Here is a 21,966-nt window from a genome sequence, read left to right on the forward strand (position 1 = left end):
TTGAATCAGCCCAACCAGGCTGTTTTATCATAACAGTGATTTACTTTATTTGGCCCAACATGCTCGATGCTAACGTTAGCTTCTGCAGCTCAGTCCTTTGTTGTGACCAGTGTTGGTGAACAGTGTTGCTAGCAGTGTCAGCATGTAGCCTGTGGGTGGACGTGCCTGCCCGATTGACACAGGTGGGAGTGAACGCACCACGCGCTGCGTCTGTCGGGGGGCGGAGTTAGCGGAAGAGCTGGTTCAGTGTGTGTGTGAGCAGCAGCAGCAGATTGACACACACCGTGTAGGATACTCACCTGAAGAAGAGGAGCAGCAGCGGCACCGTTCTGCCTTAAACTGACCTTACTTCACTTCGCCTGTGGTTCCAGCTGTTGTTCCTGCTGTTGTTCTTGTTCCCGCTCTGGTTGCTGCTGTCTTCAGGATGACGGACACGCTTTTACCGAACGGCCTGAAGGACGGCGGAGGAGACAGGAGCTACTTCAGAAAGGTGAGCGGACTCTCGTCTCTTCACTTTCCGACACAAACCTTTCAAAGTGTCGCAGACAGGCCGATATCACATCTTCATTCGAACATAGAAGAACGAGGACTTCACCGGAACTTGCTGCGTCTGCTTGAACTTTTAGTTGAACTTGAATTATCCTCTTCTTCTCTCCACAATATGCATTTATTTACATTTACTGAACTACCTCGTTATTTATCCCAAGGATGTAGCCAGTCCGTCGTTACGGTGTGAAACTACACATCAGCTAAAACCACAGTTATATTTGACACAATACACCATTACATTCATACAGAACACCACATAAAATGTGTTAAATAATACATATTGAACGTTGTTTTTGGTATTGTATTCACCTATTACTTTTAATAAACCGGGGCATTTATATTTTCAATAATAATACACTTGTTTTTTGATATTTAATTATTATAATATATAGTATGTATCAGTTATTAATTAATTGCTAATTTGATTCAAGATTGTAGCTCACCAAGTACATACTAAACTCCACTCTGGTGAACAGGAAATCATTAGAAAAGAAAAACTAAAGACATAACAGCAAAATAATTATATATATGTTTTTTTAAGTCACTGTTCTTAAATTTATTGAAACAACATGATACAGTATGCCAACAGCAGCCCAACACTGTCAGCTACAGGTGTCTCTCTCTCTCTCTCTCTCTCTGTGTGTCTGTGTGTGTGTGTGTGTGTGTCTGTGTGTGTGTGTGTGTGTGTGTACACTCCAAGAATAGCCATATCTCCTGCTTTTGCTGATAGTTAGAGACACTGAAAGAGCAGTGACCAAACATCCCATAATTAACCCTTTCAGTTCCCTGGTTGTTGTCAGTGGTGTGAGAGTGATTGACAATCAACAAGTGGCCTGACTGATACTGCTGGTAAACTGAGGTCAGATTAACCTACCCCCCTTTGTCAAACCTGTTTTGTTCTTACTGTTAACACGGTAAAAAAAATTAGGGAACCTTCTTGATGGTTGATCGTATCTTAGAGTTGCACACGGGAGACGCTCAGCATCTTAAAAAAAGATAGTTGAAATTCAGAAAATGCTGAAATGCAAATGTTAGTGATATCCAAATTAGTACTCAGGAAAGGTGATTAATCTCCCTGTCTGTATTTGTGTTGAAGTTAAGACCTTTTCATTATGGAGATTAATTATATACTGTGACAGTCATCAGTGGAACAATCAGCATTCATGGCTCCACCAGCAGAGAAACCTCTCTAACCAGTTTCATGTTGACATGTTTCTGTGACTGTAATGTTTTCAGGAGCTTGTCTGTGAGAAAGACACTTGGCAGTGGCTGAGTGATTATCCAGTGTGTTTTTACTGAGCTCCCCGTCTGCCATGCAGTGGTCCATGTCTCATTCCTCAACATTTGTAACGGTGTCCTTAACTGGAGTGTTTTTATAGACAAGCTTGTTTGGATGGGTATCTGAACAGGGCCTTTGTGTTTTTCAATCCCCCAAATCCCCCTCTGAACGCTGTCTGGATTTAGGTTCTGTGCTGCACTTCCTGTGTTTATAAAAAGTTCATTGGGATGCGTGTGGGACTGTGCCACTGGACCTGATGGAAGACTGGGGAGCTGGATGACTAAACCTTCAATACTATTACATCTATGTTTTTCTGTCTTTCTCCATGGTCTTTGAGCCTCTCTTTGTCTCAGTTAGGGAACCTTTTATTGCACAGCCCTCCTCCGTTTGCACGTTTGCTGATACCACAGAGTAATGAGTTCTGCCTTCTCATTGTGTCATGGTAAAGAGATTTGCAATTTGGAAACTTTTTGGTCAAATTTCAACTAAGCGGAGCCAAGAAGAGCTCTGCTGCCATTTATTCTGCCCCACTTTCTCTTGGGTGAAAATGAGTTTAATGAGTTACAAGGCCTCGGTGGGTTCGACCGATGCCCAAGGGAGCTGTTGTGGTTCGGGGCTTCCTTCCCAGCACATCCACTGTTTCACCTCTAGCTGGCTGATGTCTGAATGGACAGCTTCAGGATGGAAAAATGGCACAACAGAAAGCTGATTCGGCATGTTTCTTCCCCTCATCCTCCTCGGCCAGTGAGAGCATTGACGTAGCATCTGGCCCAAGGCCGTCTTCCAGCCAGACCACAGACACAAATTGACAACATGTGTCCTGGTGCACAAAGCAGAGGAGCTCCCTCGACTTGGAGACTCTGAGATTCCCTCACCAGGGTTTGTATTGGCAAACACAAATGAGAAATGCAGCTGTGATCCTATATTGTCTCTTACGTTAATTCACTGAAATAACCTTTGTCTCTCATTGGACTGAGTGAAGCTGTCAATGGCTGGTTTCCAGTCCTAATCACCACTTGTATCAACCAAGAGCCATTCCTCCACATGTTCTTTATGAAGCGGCCTCAGTTAAACAACAGCAAATTATTTGCTGGTTGATGGATATGATAATGGACTGCACCGCTTTGTGCTTTGCTCTAATTAAGAGTTTTGTTTGCTTGTAGAGAAAGGCATGCCCACGTTATGAGGGGTTCATTTCCATGAGTGGTTCTGTTGGTTAGGCAAGGCATTGGCAGGGCTTGCAGCCAGGTTTACGGGGCCAGTTCCCTGTGTGTTCCCTCAGACCAGGATGTCTAATATGTCTGTGCAGCAGTGACTAGAAAACTTTACCTTCCACCGATGATATATAAGGTAGACAAACTAAAAGTTTCAGTCTAAAAGAAAAACAATATTGAATACAATAACTAGAACATTCCCAATCGCCAATAGTTCCCTTAAATTCGCGTTTGCAGTTAGATCCATGCATAGTTCTTTGGGAGATTGATGAAAATATCAAAGTAATGGTCTATCTTCCAATATGATAACTAGGATTGGTAATACTGGAAAAGCTAGCAAGATTAGGCTAAACCCGCCGAAAACACATGAAGGCACACTGTCTGAAACTGCTGGAAGACAACTTTTCGGTGACTGGCTCACAAATTTTTGACTATGGTCAAACCAACCAGTGGTCAGGGGCAAAACATCAACACAATAGAAAGGGTCGTAATTTTCTTAACATAGCTCTTCTGATTTAAATTGTGATGTCAGACCATCAGGGTTGTCTTGATGAAAAGACAAATTGTAAAAGGTATTGGATGACACAATATTTCTGGAATGTAATCACAGGCTGAAGTTTTATAACGTCCTTGATATCAGAAATGGAATCCTGTTGCCGCGGTTACTATCAACTACAGGCCACTCCCTTGTTCTCTTAAACAAACATACACCCCATTTTTTATGTTACGATCTGAGTGGTGACACGCTTCAGTACGTCCATGCCCTACCCTGTTGTGTACTAATTTCCTCACCCTGCCTTCATTCCAAGAATAGCTACCACTCTGTCCAGCCCCACCATGTCCTAGGCGGGCCCTCAATACAGCTCAGTTGGTAATTACAGAGGCTTCTGTTTGTATTAATGGTTAATCATTACACTCTCAGTTGCTGAAATATTTGTAGAGGAACACCAAGGTGATGATGCTCAGTGGTTGTAGAGGGAAATACACTGTAAGCAAAAAATTTGACCAATTAAATGAGACCCATGTTGCAACCGTTTATACTCTCATGTTTATTTCAGTACAGGAGGTACTGTCAGGTTCCTCTGTCCTGTTCTGTATCTTACAGGGAGTGTCTTCAAGTGATATGACGCAGATGTAACACTCCACGTGGAAGGGGGAGGGGCACACAGGTGGTGCAGGGTAAAATACTGCGGTCTCATAGCGTCCCGGTTTCATAAACATAAGAATTGTAAAAACTACGATATCTAACTATGGTGTCCTGCCTCTCACAGGTCACGTAATCTGTGTGCGCGCCATGCGATGAAATCTCCTCTCTTGAGTCATGCTTTGTGTGCGTACGGTTGTTTGTGTGTGCGGGCCACGCTACTTAACCTTAGTAACAACCTTTTTACCACCAGCTGACATGCTGATACACACAATCATTGGTTTCTTTGCGCCACTAATGACAAAAATTTTCATTTTATGAACCAAACAACTAATCGAGTGATAAATAAGGATATCGATTTTGAGCTATAACTATCAGTATCATATAATGAGTGAATTTGAGGGTGGATACCTTTGGTATCTATGTGTGGGAAGCCAGTGAGGAATCACTGTATATCATTGACGGAGCAGAAGTTGTGAGCGGATAAGAGGAGGTTGAGTGTGGTCTTCTTGATATCAGGTGACACCATGTGTAATGGAGCCAGGTGGCTCTCTGCTACCTCTCTACTTTGAACGCAGTAGGAGAAATAGGTTTGAAAATTGATGGGAAAAGACAAAGTTTGGACAGGTGTAAACATGATTACTTTTTTTACACTTTTTAATTGTAGATGTTTTTTGTTTTGGTTATTAATTTCCTCCTTGTTCAGTCAATGAAACCAATATTGAAAAAACACGTATTTTTTACGCACCAGAGTGGTTACACCATTAGTTGGGTATAGATTGAGCATTAGTCTAAAGCTTGCCTTATGCTGATGTTTGTCTTACCTTGGCACAAAGGAAGGATGACATGAACTATGTCATCTCTGACATCTGTATGATCAAACCAATATTCAGTACATGTTTTAAGTTGAGAGCTGTGACCTCTGGCCCTGATGCTGCTCAGCAGAAACTGAAGCTCATTTTACTCCTGAAATTAGATTTTAGTCTGATAAATCACGTTAATGAAAAAGTTTTCCATGCTGATTGAGGACAGTAAACTAACTGGTTTTACTGAGCTGACAGGTCTCTATGCAGTATAGGCCACACCTCTGCTGTGCTGTTAGTCAGTCACTATGAATGTCTGAGGTCAGTTTATCTGTGCTGCTGTGAGTGAGTGACAGCCTGTTGACTTAAAACAAGGACACTCAGTACAGCCAGATACAGGCCATTACATGTCCACACACAAACACACACATACACACACAAATGTACTGTTAAAACAAGGGGGAAGATGAAGTAATGATAATAAAACCCCCAAAATTTAAAATACTTTTTTAAAGAATCACAGGAATGTATACAACAAATGTGAGGTGTAAGGTAGCGCACATATCTTATAGTTATATTATCAACTATAATATAGTTTAAAGAACAATCAAAATTGATTTAAGAACATACAGATAATAAGTGACATTTTCTAAAAGGTCATCTGTCACTGAGTTCGTGACATTTTCAGATTTAAACTGATGAAGTTCTAGATGCTCTGAATAAGAAGTAAGACTGGCTCAGTGGATCATAGTATCGCTTGCCTGTGATTCCCCTGGAATAGAGATGGTGGCGCCCTATAGGTCACCTGGGCTCCTGGTGCATGAAGGCTTGAATCCTCCCGAAGCGGCCGCAGGTTCATTTCAGTGCAGTTTTCTCGCTCACAACATTTCATTATGTTATTATTCTCTGCTGACCTGACTGTTCTTGTGTCTCCTCATCTCAGGGCTGTAACCCATGCGCCCAGACTGGACGAAGCAAACTGCAGAACAAGCGAGCCACTCTGAACCATGAGATCATCAAAGAGATGAGGATGAGGGCCGGAGCTGAGAACCTGCTGAAGTAAGCACAACATGAGCGATAAAAACACACATTGTACATTCTGTGTGTCTGATGTGTTTTTAAGTGGGAAGATGGACCAGTCTGAAACATACAGAGAACAAAGTGCAGGATTGGTTCAGCTCATAACATAACATAACCTCACAACATAAGCACACATATGCACAGATGTGTAATTGTTACATAAGGCCATTTTAATTATATCTTTCCTCACATCATGTATAGGTGCGTCATTCATTTCACCGAATTGCTTGGCAGGTAGATCACTGTGGTATATGGGACCCATTGTAAACTCTGCTCTGTTGATGTTGGGACAAGTCTAGTTTCTCTTCCGTCATCGTCGTGTTTATGAGTTGCCAGGAATTCATGGTGAGCCTTAAAACAACCAAACGTGGGCCGATGATAATAAATGATGGTAACACAAGGAGCAGTTCATGTATTCAAAGCGCCACTGAGAAATGTGACCTTAGAACAAAAATAGACATTTTCCTGGGCTTTAGTTTTTTATTAGAATTCTCAAAGCAGTGATGCTTCCTATCAGGCCTATTGAAATAGATCTGGCTGCTTTTTGTGATTTTACAGTGGTTCTCTGTTTGGCTGTAGAGGTCTGAAGTCTGAAGCCAAATGTGTCTGTTCTCTGGGAGCTTGAAAATAAAAGGAGAAATATATTTTTCTGTTGAAATACCTGTTCAGGATTGTGTGGCTGAGTTTGAGATTAGACGTCCCATAGGGTGCATCAAATTGTGTCCCATCAGGTACAATGCAACAGGGAAATGTGAGCAATCACCTGCTCAGTCACAGACTCTGAACCCTTGTGCTTTGTGTCCAGTCATGTGAGGGACTTTTTTTCTACAACATAATTACACTCAACATCCTGATGACTAACACTTCATTTCTAGAATAGAAACTAAACAGCCTATTAAATATTTCTGTGGTGACACAAACAGTTTTATGTTGAATACATTTCGTGATACTCAGAGTCACCTTTAAAAAAATATAGGTTTGGCTTTTAATACACTTTCATGTTTGTACAGTTTCTGTGTTTAAAAGCCTTGAGCTGGACCAATAATGCAGTGTTTACATTTAGTTTTAAATGTTTTTTCCTTGTTCTTTATTGTTTTTACCTCTGTTGAGAAGAATAGGCTTTAGTCAAATTTCCATGAATCTTGGTGGAAGGATGCGATGCTGATTAGTAAAGAATTCACAACATTTGAGTTTTTCAACATATTTGTTGATTTTTTTAGACAATAATAAAACAAAATAAGGCATGTTTATGGAACCAATTTGTGTGTGTGAAATGTATTTTTGTGTGATTGCCATAATAGTTATATTCTGTAGCCTTCAGCCTCCAGTCTGTAGAATCTGCATTTGAGATAGTGTTAAATGAACTGGGTGTTATATTTTTGCTAAAGCAGGAGCACCTGCTGCACACTGTAGACTCTAATCTGTTTCTGTCACTCTTTGGTCTGTCATTTGTTTTGTTGCTCTGATTGGTTGGAGCTCTACTCCTTGACTACTGAAAAAGCCCCTTGGACATTGAAAATGAATCGAGAAGTGTTATCAAATGTGAATCTGTCTGTTGACATCAGGCAAGGAGATTAAGAGATTGACAATGATTTTGTTGTAACACCGCCAGAACTTGCTACACTGGAAAACAAACAAGTCTCTCAGCTATTAGCTTCCTGGTGAGACCAAAATGGGAAGCAGAAAACATCCAGAGTTAAACGTCATCTTTTTATGGCTTATTATTGCAGTTAATTGTTTACTGGAAATCCACAGCACAATGTGTGGAAAAACTACAACCTCAGAAATGTCCAGAGTAAAATAAACTGGAGAACAGCTCACTGACAGTGTCAACAGAGTTGGGAAATTATAAGCTTTTTTAAAAGAAGTGTTTACTGCAGGCTGGCTGTATTGAATTGCAGTTGATTATTATACTTCTACACTTAGCGACATAATGTTTCTATGAAAAAGTATAGTGGTATATTTAGTCACTGAGGCTGTAGCTTCCTCAACTTGGCCCACTGGGAACTGGGATTACTGGTTCAATTCTCTGAATTTTTATGTTAAGATTAGTGTTTGTGTGTGCCTCTGTTCGGCCTGTCTAAGACTACAGTCAGCCTCAGGAACCTCCACATTCCTTCAGTCCTTCAGATAGTCTGCCCAGCCAAGGCCAGGGGCAAGTGGACTCTGTGTGTGTGTGTCTGTGTGCCAACACAGCTGCAGCCCAGACAACAGCCTCGGTGCATCTTTGAGTTTCAGGTATGCCCTCAGCTTTATTTTTAAGGCCTTGAATCATATATGGTTTGACTGTAGTTCTCCGATCTCCCAATCTGTGTGTGTGTGTGTGTGTGTTTGTGTCTATTGGTATGGCCACAACATGGTTGTCATTGGTACCGCTCTTATTTCAAAATCAGCCAGGATTGTCCTCTACTCATGTTAAAAGCAGATTATCAGCTTCCCAGGAGGAAACAAATCAAGAGATGACGTGTTAAATTCTCTTCTACGCTCTTTGCCAAAACTAAAACTGTGTGTTTGTGTGTGTGTTATTAAATACTGTGGGGACTGAATTCACCCACAACCTATGGTCAAATCAGGGCCCCCATGTGTCCAGACTGCTTATGAGGGTTAAGACTAGGTTTGAGGCTTCAGGCTGCTATTTGTTCAGGGTTACACAGTTACATAGTGTGTGTATGTGTGCGCCTTCTCTCTGGTTCTGCATTCTTCTCTCTATCAGCAACAGGTGGAGTCAGTCTGGTCTGACCAGTTCTCTTTTTTCTCTTCTACTCTCCTCAGGTTGGTAGAGAGCAACCATGGCCTTTATTGATACCAATTTATTCCGTTAACCATTTTTAGGGGTTTTAGAGTTTCAGAGATAGTATTTTTGAGAACACACACTTTCATTTAAAAAAGTGTGAAATAAGGTGATCTAATATATAATTTATCAAAGTTAAAACCAAATGATTTTATCTGTCTGGGTGGGTTTTAATCTGCCTGGACAGGCAACCCAATTAGAGCTGACATGGGAAACGCTAACACACTTCCTCCTGACACCTTGTTGCAAGTTTCCCGAAGCATTTGATTCTGGTGGTTCAGACAATTTGGCAACTGGACCTTGTTCTTAATGCATATTTCAGCAAGAGCGAGGTATACTGTACATTGTGCCTTAAAGGAATTCTAAAGCAAATTTTATGTTGCGCTTACATGAAGTTAGATGACACTTGTGAAATACAACCAGATGAACGGCCAAAACTTAAGCAGCAAATGGTGAGATATATTATTTTAAATCAAAAGCAGAGCAAGAAAGCCAAGCAGTGCTTGACCTGTTGAAGCTAAAAGTTAACATTTATTAGCTCAGTGATATCTGTTGTTGCCGCCGATCTAAGATCCATGTTTTGTCCCATAAAGAATTTGCTTGACCAAAACATAAAAAACTGCACTCACTGCAGGATGATATTCAACAGGCTGTTATTTTTCACAGTTCACTCAGGGATTCAGACAATGGCTAGAAGAAAGGTGAAACCAATATGCTCACTGATAAAGTGAACACTATGTGCTGAAGTAATCCGTCAAAGTGTTACAACCTAAACCACACATCTTGTCCTGTTGGTCATCAGTAGATAAACTCCTGTTCCAGGAGCCACTATAGTCATCAGACTGAGTAACTGCAAAGAGTCAATCTCTCTCTGACACGATTTAACAGTTTTGGGACTTTATGAGCTCATCATCTGTCTGTGACAGACCTAGTGGTTGTTTGACTGATTTTCTCCCTGCTTCATTTCTCATGATCATATATCCTCAGTGGCAGCAGAGTTTGTTACATCAGCATTCACACTCATGCAGGTTAAACTGGATGAACCAACACAGGCTGATTTACTCTGAAATACTCATTATAGACGCACTCAAAAACACTCAAACACTGTAGGTCACCCAGCAACATCAGCAACAACAAAGGAGACAGATAACCCATAATGCAACATTCTATAAAGACTAGGTATGGTAGGCACTCTTTGAACTGGGAAGTGTGCAGTTTCATCAGGAACACCCCCAAAGTCCAATTTTCAAACTAGCTCCATCCAAGTTAATCAGCTCTGGGTTGACATGTTTTGTGTTGTATAAAAAAAACACATCTGGTTAAACCAATACTTTATCCAGTGATTCTTAATATATTCAACACAGATTCCACCACAGTATGCAGATCTTGAACAGCTATGATGGCTTTAATAATTGTCTAATAATGACTAAGCCCTTGTTTTCCATAAACTTCAGCAAAAAGCTGCGGGTGCTTCTTCACATTTCACCTCTTAAAGACAACATCCTCTGTAATTACAGGGTAGAGGTAGAGAGAGAGAGAGCAATCAGGTGACAGAGAGACAGGCTGACAGGGGTGTGTGTACATTTGCGTCCCATTAGTTATGAATGACAGATAATACATGTAGGGTTTGACTGTAAACCAGCGATAAGGATATCAAGTCACACCCTGAGGGGGGGGGGGTGTGTGTGTGTGTGTGTGTGTGTGTGTGTGTGTGTGTGTGTGTGTGTGTGTGTGTGGATTCACTTGAATTACAGGTTGTCTTCTCAGCAAGTGATATTGTATCATAAATTCTGCTTTTCAAAGGAATCCCCCCCCCCAGAGTGTTATCTCTGCTCAGTGAATCCTAATCCCTTATCTGGGTTTCCTAGTCTGTGTACACACACACACGCACACACAGATTTAGCACCATGTTCTTCTTCACCTTAACACAAACATGAATATGTTGTGCTTTTGTTTCAGAAATTGTATAGAATGGAATTGGACACAAATCAAACGCATGATCAATTCTTAACGGATGTTGATTTTTTTTCATGTTTGACCTGGTTAACTTACCTCCCAGAATGCTTTATTAAGAAACCATGCTAATGTGACCTTGAACTAAACCTACATGTGACAGGATTGTGGTTGTGTATGTGACTTTGTACATTGACAGATATATCGGCTCTCTTGCCCACCCTCTTGCCCACTTGCCTGTGTACTGCTGCATATACAGGGTGATCATATCAAGTTTATCATCTAATGGTAAAGTTTCTTTGTACCGTGGGAATGAGCTGTTGAGCTACATTGCAGCTGTAAATCATTGCTGTGAGCAGGAGAGTAAGTGAAGTGCACAGCAGGGAACAGTGACGCAGGTCTGTGGTCCAGAATACCACTTGTTATAATAATCAGAGGCAGGAAATCTGGGTTGGCTCAGAGTGGATAATAACAAGGCTGATATTTCTTTTTTTCTGCCCTCTCTTTAACTGGAACATGTTCTGACCTTTTTTATTTTTTATTTCTCTTTCTCTCCATCCCTACCTCTCCCACCTATCTTGTGAGCAGGGCCACATCTAATAACAAGGTTAAAGAGATGGTTTTGTTGGAGATGAGCTATGTGAATGCCAACCTGCAGCTTCTGATGGGACAGCTAGAAGAACTGAACAGCTCAGTGGAGGTCTACCAGAGCACCCAGTGAGTATAAACATGACTCTTTCTTCTTTGTACTAATTCTACTGTTTATACTCCTCCTAAACAAGACACTGGCTCTTGTTCAAATGATCATCCCGTTAATAATTCAACAATCGTCTGTCTTTATGTGTATATCTTGCGAATTGCTCGGCTAATCATCTTTATACTTGGCATCTGTGTTCTTTGTGGTCATGCAAAGTGCAGTGTTGAGTTTGGACTTGATTTGGATTTGTGGTATGGTCAATATTAAACTGAATGAAGAAGCGACAAGTGCATTTAGTCCATGGACAACTGGGACAAATTCTGGTCAAAATCGCAGCTAGATCGCTTTGATTTATATATTTTTTTAATTTATGGAACTGACACAGACATTCACAGATGTTTCAGGTGCTGAGCACGGCTAAATGATTCACAGAATTCCTTCCCCCTTTGGCGATTTGTCTTAAAAGTAAAAGCACAGTGTTTGTTTCGTTGCTGTAATACTTCTTATCGAGTTGAATTATAGAGCTTTTTTCTTTGCTTAACAGACCTCTGAAATAGCCGATATGCAAATATTAAATAATAACACCAGTTGAGTAAACCATTCAAACTTAAATATAAACTACAAAAGTGGTCAATAATAGAGACATTAAACCTTTTATTTCATGAAAAACATTAACTATAAAATCCTCAAAGCAGATAAACCAGGTCATCCAACAGTTGTCTAACTTCACCCAGTACCATAGATGGTTTATGAAAAGCTCTGCTCACAATGTCCAGCACACAAACAATATAAAAATGACAGTATATTGTAGAACTGTTCGAGCAGGAGTCACTAATGACAAGGAATAATACTGAAGTAGCTCTGGAGCATTAACAAAGAAGAAGTAAACAGGCAGGTTTAGAACTGCACAATTATCATAAGTGAGAAACAAGACGTGTTCTCTAAGAGTACATAGCGCCTCCACTTAGCAAATGACCTACCTTGCCATGTCACAGCAGTGTGCAGGAATATTATTAATAATAATCAGTGTCTCAACCTGGACGCCCCCAAATACTGTATCCTGCTTTTGTTTTTCCAAACCTGTTGTGAGCGAGGACTGTTCGAAGTCAACAGTATTTATATAAGTCCTCAGTCTGGAGATGTTACCCTCAGATTGCTATTAAAACAAAACCAATAGAACAAAAAGACACTGTGTAAATACGCATCCAACATAAGACTGACTGCTCAAGTGCATGATGATAGCTGAACGGAGAAGAGAGGTGTAGGGAGAAAGAGGAAGACATACAGACTGACATGAACGTAAAGTGTGAATTAGTTGTTGTTGTTGAACTGGATCAGCTGTTTTTTTTGTGACGCAACACTCAGACCAAGAGCAGTGGAGCTGGATATGAATGAGATAAACATCTAGTTCAAGGCTTGTCAGCCTGACGACCGGGTGTGTTGAGGTGTGTGAGTGACGGTGATAGGTGCTGGTGTTTTCTGTTTTAGAGTTTATGGGGTGTGATTGACACGTGTCAAGTTAAACACAAAGGACTTGATAACTGGAATATGGAAATAAAGTAATTTATAAAATGTCATCTGTATGCTGTAGATAACTCCTGCTTCCTCAAGAAAACCCATCAGGACAAAATAACCACATAGGTTTAAGTACATACTTTGTAACCATGGAGAGCACTTTGACGACTTGAGTGGCATGGGCTCAATTTGATATGTAAACAAAGAAGAAAATAAGGGCAATTTCAAATTCCCTTTGTGTATTGTACAGAAGATAAAAATCTTTGTATATTTTTTGGGTAAATTACGGCAAATACACTGAAATGGTGGTTCTGCTTGATTGAATTACGCCTGCTTCCAGCTGAATCTTTTTATCAAGAACACTTGAGGCCTCTGTAAGCCATCTGCCTGGACACACAGACAAACACACACACACACACACACACACACACACTCACACTCACACTCACACTCACACTCACACTCACACTCACACACACTCACACACACATCCATATGCTGAACACACTAATCCTGCTCCACACATACACTTACGCACACATAAGGCAAAACCAAATACATTTACATGTACACCACAAGCCTGTGTACTCTGCATCCAGGAGGCACCAATACATATATGATACATATATACACTAAAATACACACACAAACATATACAGTCTTCTGTAGTAGATGCCATGTTACCAATGGCAACAGCAGTAAAGCGATGGGGCAGATATGTGGGGTTGTGTAGATTTGTGAAGGTTGCAGTGTTGTGTGCTGGTAACTATGGTGATGGTTCTGAGGGTCATTGACAGAAATCCTACATGATTAGGTGTTTAGTATCAAACTGCTGCTGAGCAGCCTGTTGCTTGTAAAAATATAACCTTATAAAACCAAAAATGCCTACTCGTATCGGAGCTGCAAAAAGACCAGATTAGTTTGTTTGCCTCCTCAAATCTCCATGTCTGCATGGTTGCAATAAGACAGGAATTCTTGTGTTGGAAAAAAGAAGAATTTTAACCATATGTGTGAATATGGTGGAGTAAAGATTTTCTGGATGCATTTTGTGTTTCACTCTGTGACTGATCCTTACAGACAGGAACGTACAGTTTGTCTGATGTGAAGGGGTTTGGTGTCCAGCTTAAAGCAACAAGAAATATCCTCCTCTATCTCTAATCTTTTCTAAAACAAGAAATACTGTACCGTGGTTGCATGCCTTCACCAACCAGTGCAGGATCCGCCTGTGTACATTTCCAGACTGGTATGAGGTTGCTGTGACCATCCAATAAGTCCAAATTTAAAGGAATAGCCGTCAGGCAGTCTTGAGATGTCATGTTTTGTGAGACCACTGTGACTTTGACCAACTACATCTAATCAGTTAATCTGAGAGTCCAAGTGGATGTATGTAGCATATTTGGAAGGATTATCTAAGGGCATTACTCAGATAAAGCGTTCACAAGGCACAAAATAGTGTTTTTAGGTCACAGTGACCTTGGCCTTTAACCCCCAATGCTACTGAGGTCATCATTGAAACCGAGTTGATGTTTGTGCCAGATGTGATGAAATTCCCTGTTTGTGTTCCTGACATATCACCTTCATGTGGAGGCCTTATAGCTTGAGATATCAGCCACTAAGACAATTAGTTTACTAATAATGAACATCGTAGCAACATCATCAAGATCAAAAAGCTGCGTCTCTGTACAATCTCGTGGACCAAATGTCCCCTGTCACATGAGACCATGGGGACTCGAGTGTGGGAACATTCAGCCTGCTCCTTTCACGGAAAACAAACCGGTTGAGAAACTGCCATCAACTTGTCACCCTTGTGACTGTTTAAAAGAAAATTAAACATGTGCCGAGTCCAATGGTTTCATGTCACCACATTAAAACTACCAGATATACAAAAGGCCATATATACAGGTGCACAGGTAACGTTTACGTGGGAATATCAGATATATTGAGAAAGTTCTCCACTGTTATTTCTGAGCAATTGTCTCAGGCACGACGCTGCACGGTCACAATGGAGACTTAGTCTCCTCCTCTCAGCCTGAAACACAACCTCTGTGTTAGCTGCAGAAACAAAAACCTCAGCTCGCCTTTCAAGGCTTTTCCCACCGGGTCAGTCATCCATTGAATAGTGTCCTTCAATAGGTATTTCTAACTCAGACCAGATTTAGCTGGTTTTGGAATGAGGTAAAGCAACACAGAGAGCACGTACAGTAAATGTTACTGGTGCAGTGCACATTCCTTACGTGAATTGGGTGAACTACTTTCAGCATCAAATGAAAAAACAGCAGCTAATCTTGCTGAGTTGAATCTTATCAATTGACAAAACAAATACAGAGAGAAAATGTTGAAGGTTATTTTAATGATGTACATTAATCAGTGTAATATTCAGTCTGTGACACTCTTGATACCAAACTGTTGTTTCTTCGGTGATTTGTGATTAGGTAAATGTTTGTTCAGTACCTGGTTGTACTGTTCTTGACCTGGACAACAAACTGAACCTCCTCTGGATCATCCAGAAGTGATGACAAATGAAAACAGATTAAGATATCAGCACCACAGGCGGATTCATTCACTTTATTACTGAGATAGAGTGGACATTGGCACTAGAATATGAGATTACTTTAGAGAGGTCCTCTGCTTCTGTGAATTATGACAACTGGTTGTTTGTAACAAAAACAATGACTTGTTTATGATAAATGGCTAGATTGTACAACAGAGTATTAAAGACACTTAAAGGGGAAAAAAATCTGAGCTAAGTATTATTTCCAGTAAAAAGACTGAAAAAAGTAATAATTTTATTAGATAAAAACAGTTGAGGGAAATTGTGCTCACTGAAACTTTACTCCTTCTCAACTTAAATCTTGAACCAATCTCATTGTTTCTTGATAAACTACCAAATTTGAAGAGAACACAGACATAACAAATGATACCTTTAAATCCGACCACTACAAAACAGAAATATGTGGGTGCTTTATCTGTATCTGTTTCTTGATACTAATAATAATGCAATATTAAGTATATCAAATATATATCTTTTTTCTGGAAATATCACGTAAAACATTAAAACTTTACTTTAATAAAATAATGAACTCTTCTTACACTTGAGGATCTCCTTGAAAACAAGATAATACATCTCAAGGAATTAATCCTAATAAAGAATTTCAAAATATTATGACTGTACTTGAAATCTTAAGTATATATTTTTGATGGGGCTTTAGTTTTAAGACTGTGACTTTGTGCATTTTAATATATTCAGTCAACGTCTGAAGTTGTACAAGTTTTTCACTGTAAAACAGAGCTGGGGCTGCACTTGGTGGCTGTTCCATGTCTTGAACACTGGCACTTCAAAACGGGGGTGGAGGAGGGGCGGGGGATGATCGTCTTAGGCGGCTTTTCAACATTTCAGATTCCCTACAGAACAGATATCCTCACCCCCTCCTCCCACCCTCTCCCTCAGTCCAAGCCAGAGAAAAGAGCAGTGATCTCATCTAGAGGCACTAATGGAACACGCTGCAGCCTCCACCGTGCTCGGTCAGTGTTACTGATGAATGAGGTTTTCTGTGAATCACAGAGCCAGTGTGCCAGAGGAATGCTGCCTTATCAACAAGTGATGAATGAGTGTGAGCAGTTTGGTTTGTGGAGATTCTGTTGTTGATGTCTTGTGCAGTGAAAACGCTGCTGCCCTCATTGTTTTTTAATAACTTAAATGTCTAGAAGTAACCCGGGTATGTTGTTAGAAAGAGCAATGCATTAAGCGACGTCTTGTTATTCTTCTCTCTCGGTTAATAGACTCTGATCAGCAGCAGTTACCTGTCAGTTTATATTTCCTCAGCTCTGATAACAAGCTGAACCTGCTTTCTATCTGTCAGCAGATTGGACCTCCAGGTAACTGCAGCATGACAAATGTTATCACTGCAACTGAGATCAAAACAGAGGTTTAACATGGTGTTTTATTGCATCTTCTGTTTACTGTTTGGTGAGTTTCAATAAAAGAGGGTCAAAAAACTGTTTTTAAAGCTGTGCAGCTTTGCAAGACAAGGTGGTGTGTCTTCGGGGGGCCTCATTCGCCTTTAAATCCTGACCCCTGCAGTGTGTGCGGTGCCTTGCTCGAACAGCACCATCTGTCTAATCTAGACTTACCATGAAACCACGGTTAAGAATCAATGAAAACATAAACTTTCTAAAGCCACAAAGCTGTGGCTGATGTGACCAGGCTGATCCCAGAAATGTACACATGATTATGAACTAATATTATTGTCATCAGCATGATATCCATAACCAGACTTGGTCTATGGTCAAAGGGAGTTTCGGTTGGTGATAGCAAGTGCCGCACATCAGAAACTGCTTTTCTTCACCATTAACCTCTTAATGTATCTGTAGACTCATGTCGATGTTCACAGAATGAGCCTTGCTTAATTGTCGAGGAATCAAAAAAGCACAGCATTGAACTTTTTATCGTGAGGCCCTGCTGTAACATGTTTACTGGGTTGTTGTCCTCACTGCCAACACGTCTAGAGGCAAACTTCAAGAATATTTACCTCATATGCATAATGATTACAATGAAATGATCGGTCATGACATCTCTGTTTCTTTTTGTGTGCAGGGAAACGGCTAACATCCCCCTCATTGCTCTGGGACTGAAGGAGACAAAAGAAGTTGACTTCTCTACTCCATTCAAGGTACAGCAGAAACCACAGCAGTTTCACCATTCCCTCCTTACAACCGCACAATGTAAAAGTGACTGTAGTTATTAAGCTGCTTTTCAAGTCTTAACGACTCGACTTAGCGCTTAACAGTTGCATTCACACCCACGCTTCTCTGCACACACACACGCATACGCACACGCACGCACACACACACACACACACACAGCAGCCTGTGGTTTGTTGACAGACATTGTGAGAGGTGTTCTGATGTGATCATCTTTGAGCAGGTGATGGTTCTCACCAGCCACTTTGATTTCTGTGAAAAGTATAGAAACTGTTTTGTGTTGAGATGATGATTTTATTCTGTTGTTGACAGGACTTTATCTTGGAGCACTACAGTGATGATGGCAACAGTTTTGAAAATGAGATTGCTGATCTGATGGACCTGCGACAGGTAGTAAAGACTCACACCCCCATCTGACAGTATATGTTCCTGATTTTGTGTTTTGCTCTAGTGATCTTTAGTTTCTTTAGAGACAAATAAAACCAAGCATTTTAGATTGATAATTTCTTCTGGTGTATTTAAGGAGTGTCATAAATCAATTAAAAGTTTCAAGTACAATCACAAAAACAAAAAGATTGTTTTTATTTTCTAAATTATTATCGGATAATGGTATTTTGTAGTTGACGTGAACGGCTGAAAACAGAAACAATGTCTCATTTTTCTCTGGATCGGTTTAATCTGCACAGTTTTCAGAGACATAAATCATAAAGTGGCAGGATGAAAAGTGAAACTCTTCAGACAGCTAGGGGAAATTGTGCAAAGTTTTCAAAATAAATATTTTTGTGACATGGGTGAACTCAACTGTGACTAATTGGAGCCCATTATCGAGAACTGTATCAGATATGTTTTCTTTCATGTTGTAGGCTTGCCGAACACCAAGTCGAAACGCAGCTGGAGTGGACCTGTTTGCAAAATACTTCAGCCATCTTCCTCTGATGGAGAGCAGATTCTTCTCCCCAAACCGCCCGACTGGCATCTTCTTCACCTGGTACCGTATAAAACTATAAAATTTGTTATATAGAATGTACTTCAGCAGGAAATGCAAATAGCATTATAAATTAAGCTGTGCTTTAATGCAGTAGACATGAGCCATACACGTTTTGGGTTTAATCTGCCTCTGCTGAATTCAGTTCATTCAGCAGAGATGGATAAGAGGGAGAAGATGAGCCTACAGCTTTAAACTGTCATTACCTTCACATATCGAGGAGAGAAGAATATATAATGTTACTGAATATAACGTTTCAAAAAGTTTTTTCCCCCTATTTACCTGCTTATCTCCTGGTGAACTTATTAATTCCAAATGTCATAAAATATATTACTAGTTGTATCCTCTACATTGTTACCTCCTGACCTGACCTGATTTATTTTGTGTAAAAAATATTGTGCTTGTTTTGATGAGTCAGTGACAGCTTCCTCCTTTTTTCCCTCAGGTATGACTCATTCACAGGAGTGCCATTGTGCCAACAGAACATGTCACTGGAGAAGGCCAGCATCCTATTCAACATGGCCGCCCTCTACTCTCAAATCGGAACCCGCAGTGATAGACAGACAATAGTCGGCCTGGCAGAGGCCATCTCTTCCTTCCAGAAAGCTGCAGGTAGGAAGAGATTGGTGTGGTTAACTGGGTAAAAGTGATTTTCCTCGGTTTGAAGTGGTTTTGTCAGACGTTCGAATTAGAAAATGTATTTTCCAAATTTCTTTTATCAAGCCAGGTGTATCTGTGATCCCATTCAAAATCTGCTCTCAGTTATACACACTAGGAAAACTGGGAAAACAGGTCAATCTGAGGAGGACTGTTTTAGACATCTGATCCTTGTGGTATTTTGAAAAAAATATGTTTCAGACATTTCATTAAGACCCCAAGGAACCATATAAACCTGTGGAAAAATGGGCATAATATGTCCCCTTTAAAGGTTTGGCATGCAAATTAGCTGAACATCACCAGGTGACCCTTTTTTATCTGAACAAGAAGCGTTCCTTTCCCTTGAAAACATTCTCGATTCACCCTAAAATCAAAAAAAGCACACACTGTACTGTGAATGAGTATGAGTGCAAACACAGCCTTAGTTTGAAAAACTATATAAGCCTCCACCCTCTGACTTTGGCTACGTGACGGAAAATATGAATCCATTTGATGCTTCTCTGGCTTCTTGTCATGTGGCTGCACTCCAGAAAGTACCAATCATACAAGCTGCTTCCCCAGCTCTCAGAGAGTTCAGGAAGCTCACACGAGTCTTGATGGAATTATGAGTTGGCTCATACGAGGAGTATGGCATTATAATTACAGCTTTGAATGAGCAGGGGGTTCGGTTGTATTGCTTTGATAGTTGTAATTGAGGCTTGTACTTAGTGAAACAGGATGAGGAGCATTGTTACTGGAGTTAAGCGGTAGTAGGTGACAGGCATGGACGCTAGCTGTTGAAGGGCTGCCACAGTGCCCTTCAGCCAGTTAAACAAAAGCGGATGGGAGGGGCCAGTCAGATATCTCAGAGTCTCAGATGCAGACTATGGAGTCAGTGCTCTGTTATTAATTTGTCTTCAAGTCTCTGCTGCCAGCTTTTCAATCCATAAAATATGAGGGAGGCTCCCTCAGATGGAATGCTCATCGTCTTATTGCTCCCATTAAAAATGAAAAACTAATTGAAGAGGTTTTGTGTTTTGGCTAAATTCTAAAGAAACACACTGACATTGATCCCACTGCTGGCAGTGAGCTTTTCTCCCTGACTGAATACTGTAGTAAATGCAGCAGACCTTCACAGGGGGAAATGTGGAGAGTATCTGACATATGGAATCACATAATTTCTGTGTGGAACTTTCTCAAATGTATCATAGTTATATTTATCATCAACTCAAGGCTATTTTGTACTGTATGTAGTGCATGTTTATGTGTAAACTACCGAAACTACCTACATGGCAATTAGTTTTCAGTTTCTGTTTTACTACACATAATCGCTTGTTACCTCTGGTGTGGACTTGAGAAGTTAAAGAGTCCTTCAGGCTGGACAAACTATTAACAATCTTCAATATTTATGGTGAAGATGACATTACTGCATTAGATTACAACCATCATTATCATTATTAACCATTATTATTATTATATATTGATGGATGACTGTCTTTTAAAATCATATTGAGTAAAATTATAGAGACAGAAAAAGAGGAGGGAAAAAAACAGTAGTATAGAGTCATTCTAATACGCATTTTAATTTAAAAATATCTACTTGAGACTTCAGTGTTGCAATAATTCGGTTGACAAATATTAAATAGTACTACCTTGGTTAAAGAATACAGTCTCCAGTGGAAGTTGGTAGGTTTAAGATACATTTTCTGAAATTGAGAACTATGTAAATATCCCTACAATTTGTTGTTTTCTGATCCGGTAAACTATATGCGACCATCAATGGATTATTGGGTTTTTATACAGATAAATAGAGCATTTCAGCAGGGGAGGTTAATCCCAGATTCTGTTTGAATTATTTGTTTGAAATACAAACAAAAGAGATTTATTTCCCTACAGGTCATAAACAAAAATACTGAAGTCTTCTACAACAAAATGTCATTGATTTGTCTCAGAACATCCCAAATTAATTAAATGAGTGTTAACTACCATTATTGCGGAGTGGGAATCGTTTTCTTTTGAGTTGTACTGAGGACTCATTCTCCTCCAGGTATCCTGAACCACCTGAAGGAGACCTTCACCCACACCCCCAGCTACGACATGAGTCCAGCCATGCTCAGTATGTTGATCCGCATGATGCTTGCTCAGGCTCAGGAGTGTATGTTTGAGAAGACTGCACTGCCTGGGATTCGAAACCAGTTCTCCTCCTTGATGAAAATGGCCCAGGAGGCTGCAAAGGTATATACCACCACAGGCCACACACTACATTAGTAGGATGTATTCGAATGTAAAGCGATAATGCCACCACCTCCAGATCCTTCATCTCCACCAGTGATTTTATACACATCAGTGCTAGAATTGACCTCTCAGTAACTCTGTCTATCGTTTCCTGCCAGGTCTCGGAAATTTACGACCAAGTCCATCAGTCCATGATCCAGACGCCAATCAAAGACAATGTCCCATTGTTCTGGTCCACCATGTCGCAAGTCAAAACCAACCACTACCGCTCCATGGCACACTACTTTGTAGCCTCAGCCCTTCTCGACCACCAGCGTAAGTAAACTGTATATGTAGAAATTAAAAATCTTATACTCATCATATAGTGATGAGCATCACTGTTTT

The 21,966-nt window shown here is 40.4% G+C and overlaps 1 protein-coding gene across 2 annotated transcripts in view; it reads left to right on the forward strand.

Annotated features, from left to right (window-relative positions):
- Positions 1–254: 254 nt before the first annotated feature.
- The window catches only part of rhpn2 (rhophilin, Rho GTPase binding protein 2), a 31,320-nt gene continuing 9,608 nt past the window's right edge, over positions 255–21,966 (forward strand). For both annotated transcript variants that reach the window (XM_062390093.1, XM_062390101.1), the window contains exons 1-9: positions 255–490; positions 5,933–6,048; positions 11,402–11,530; positions 17,620–17,695; positions 18,039–18,116; positions 18,590–18,714; positions 19,157–19,323; positions 21,395–21,582; positions 21,741–21,897. In XM_062390093.1, the coding sequence (XP_062246077.1) occupies positions 425–490; positions 5,933–6,048; positions 11,402–11,530; positions 17,620–17,695; positions 18,039–18,116; positions 18,590–18,714; positions 19,157–19,323; positions 21,395–21,582; positions 21,741–21,897 (1,102 nt within the window). In that variant the 5' untranslated portion in view covers positions 255–424. The remainder of the gene's footprint in view (positions 491–5,932; positions 6,049–11,401; positions 11,531–17,619; positions 17,696–18,038; positions 18,117–18,589; positions 18,715–19,156; positions 19,324–21,394; positions 21,583–21,740; positions 21,898–21,966) is intronic.

The sequence above is a fragment of the Platichthys flesus genome, chromosome 1, assembly GCF_949316205.1.
Source record: "Platichthys flesus chromosome 1, fPlaFle2.1, whole genome shotgun sequence".
NCBI classification, from domain to species: domain Eukaryota; kingdom Metazoa; phylum Chordata; class Actinopteri; order Pleuronectiformes; family Pleuronectidae; genus Platichthys; species Platichthys flesus.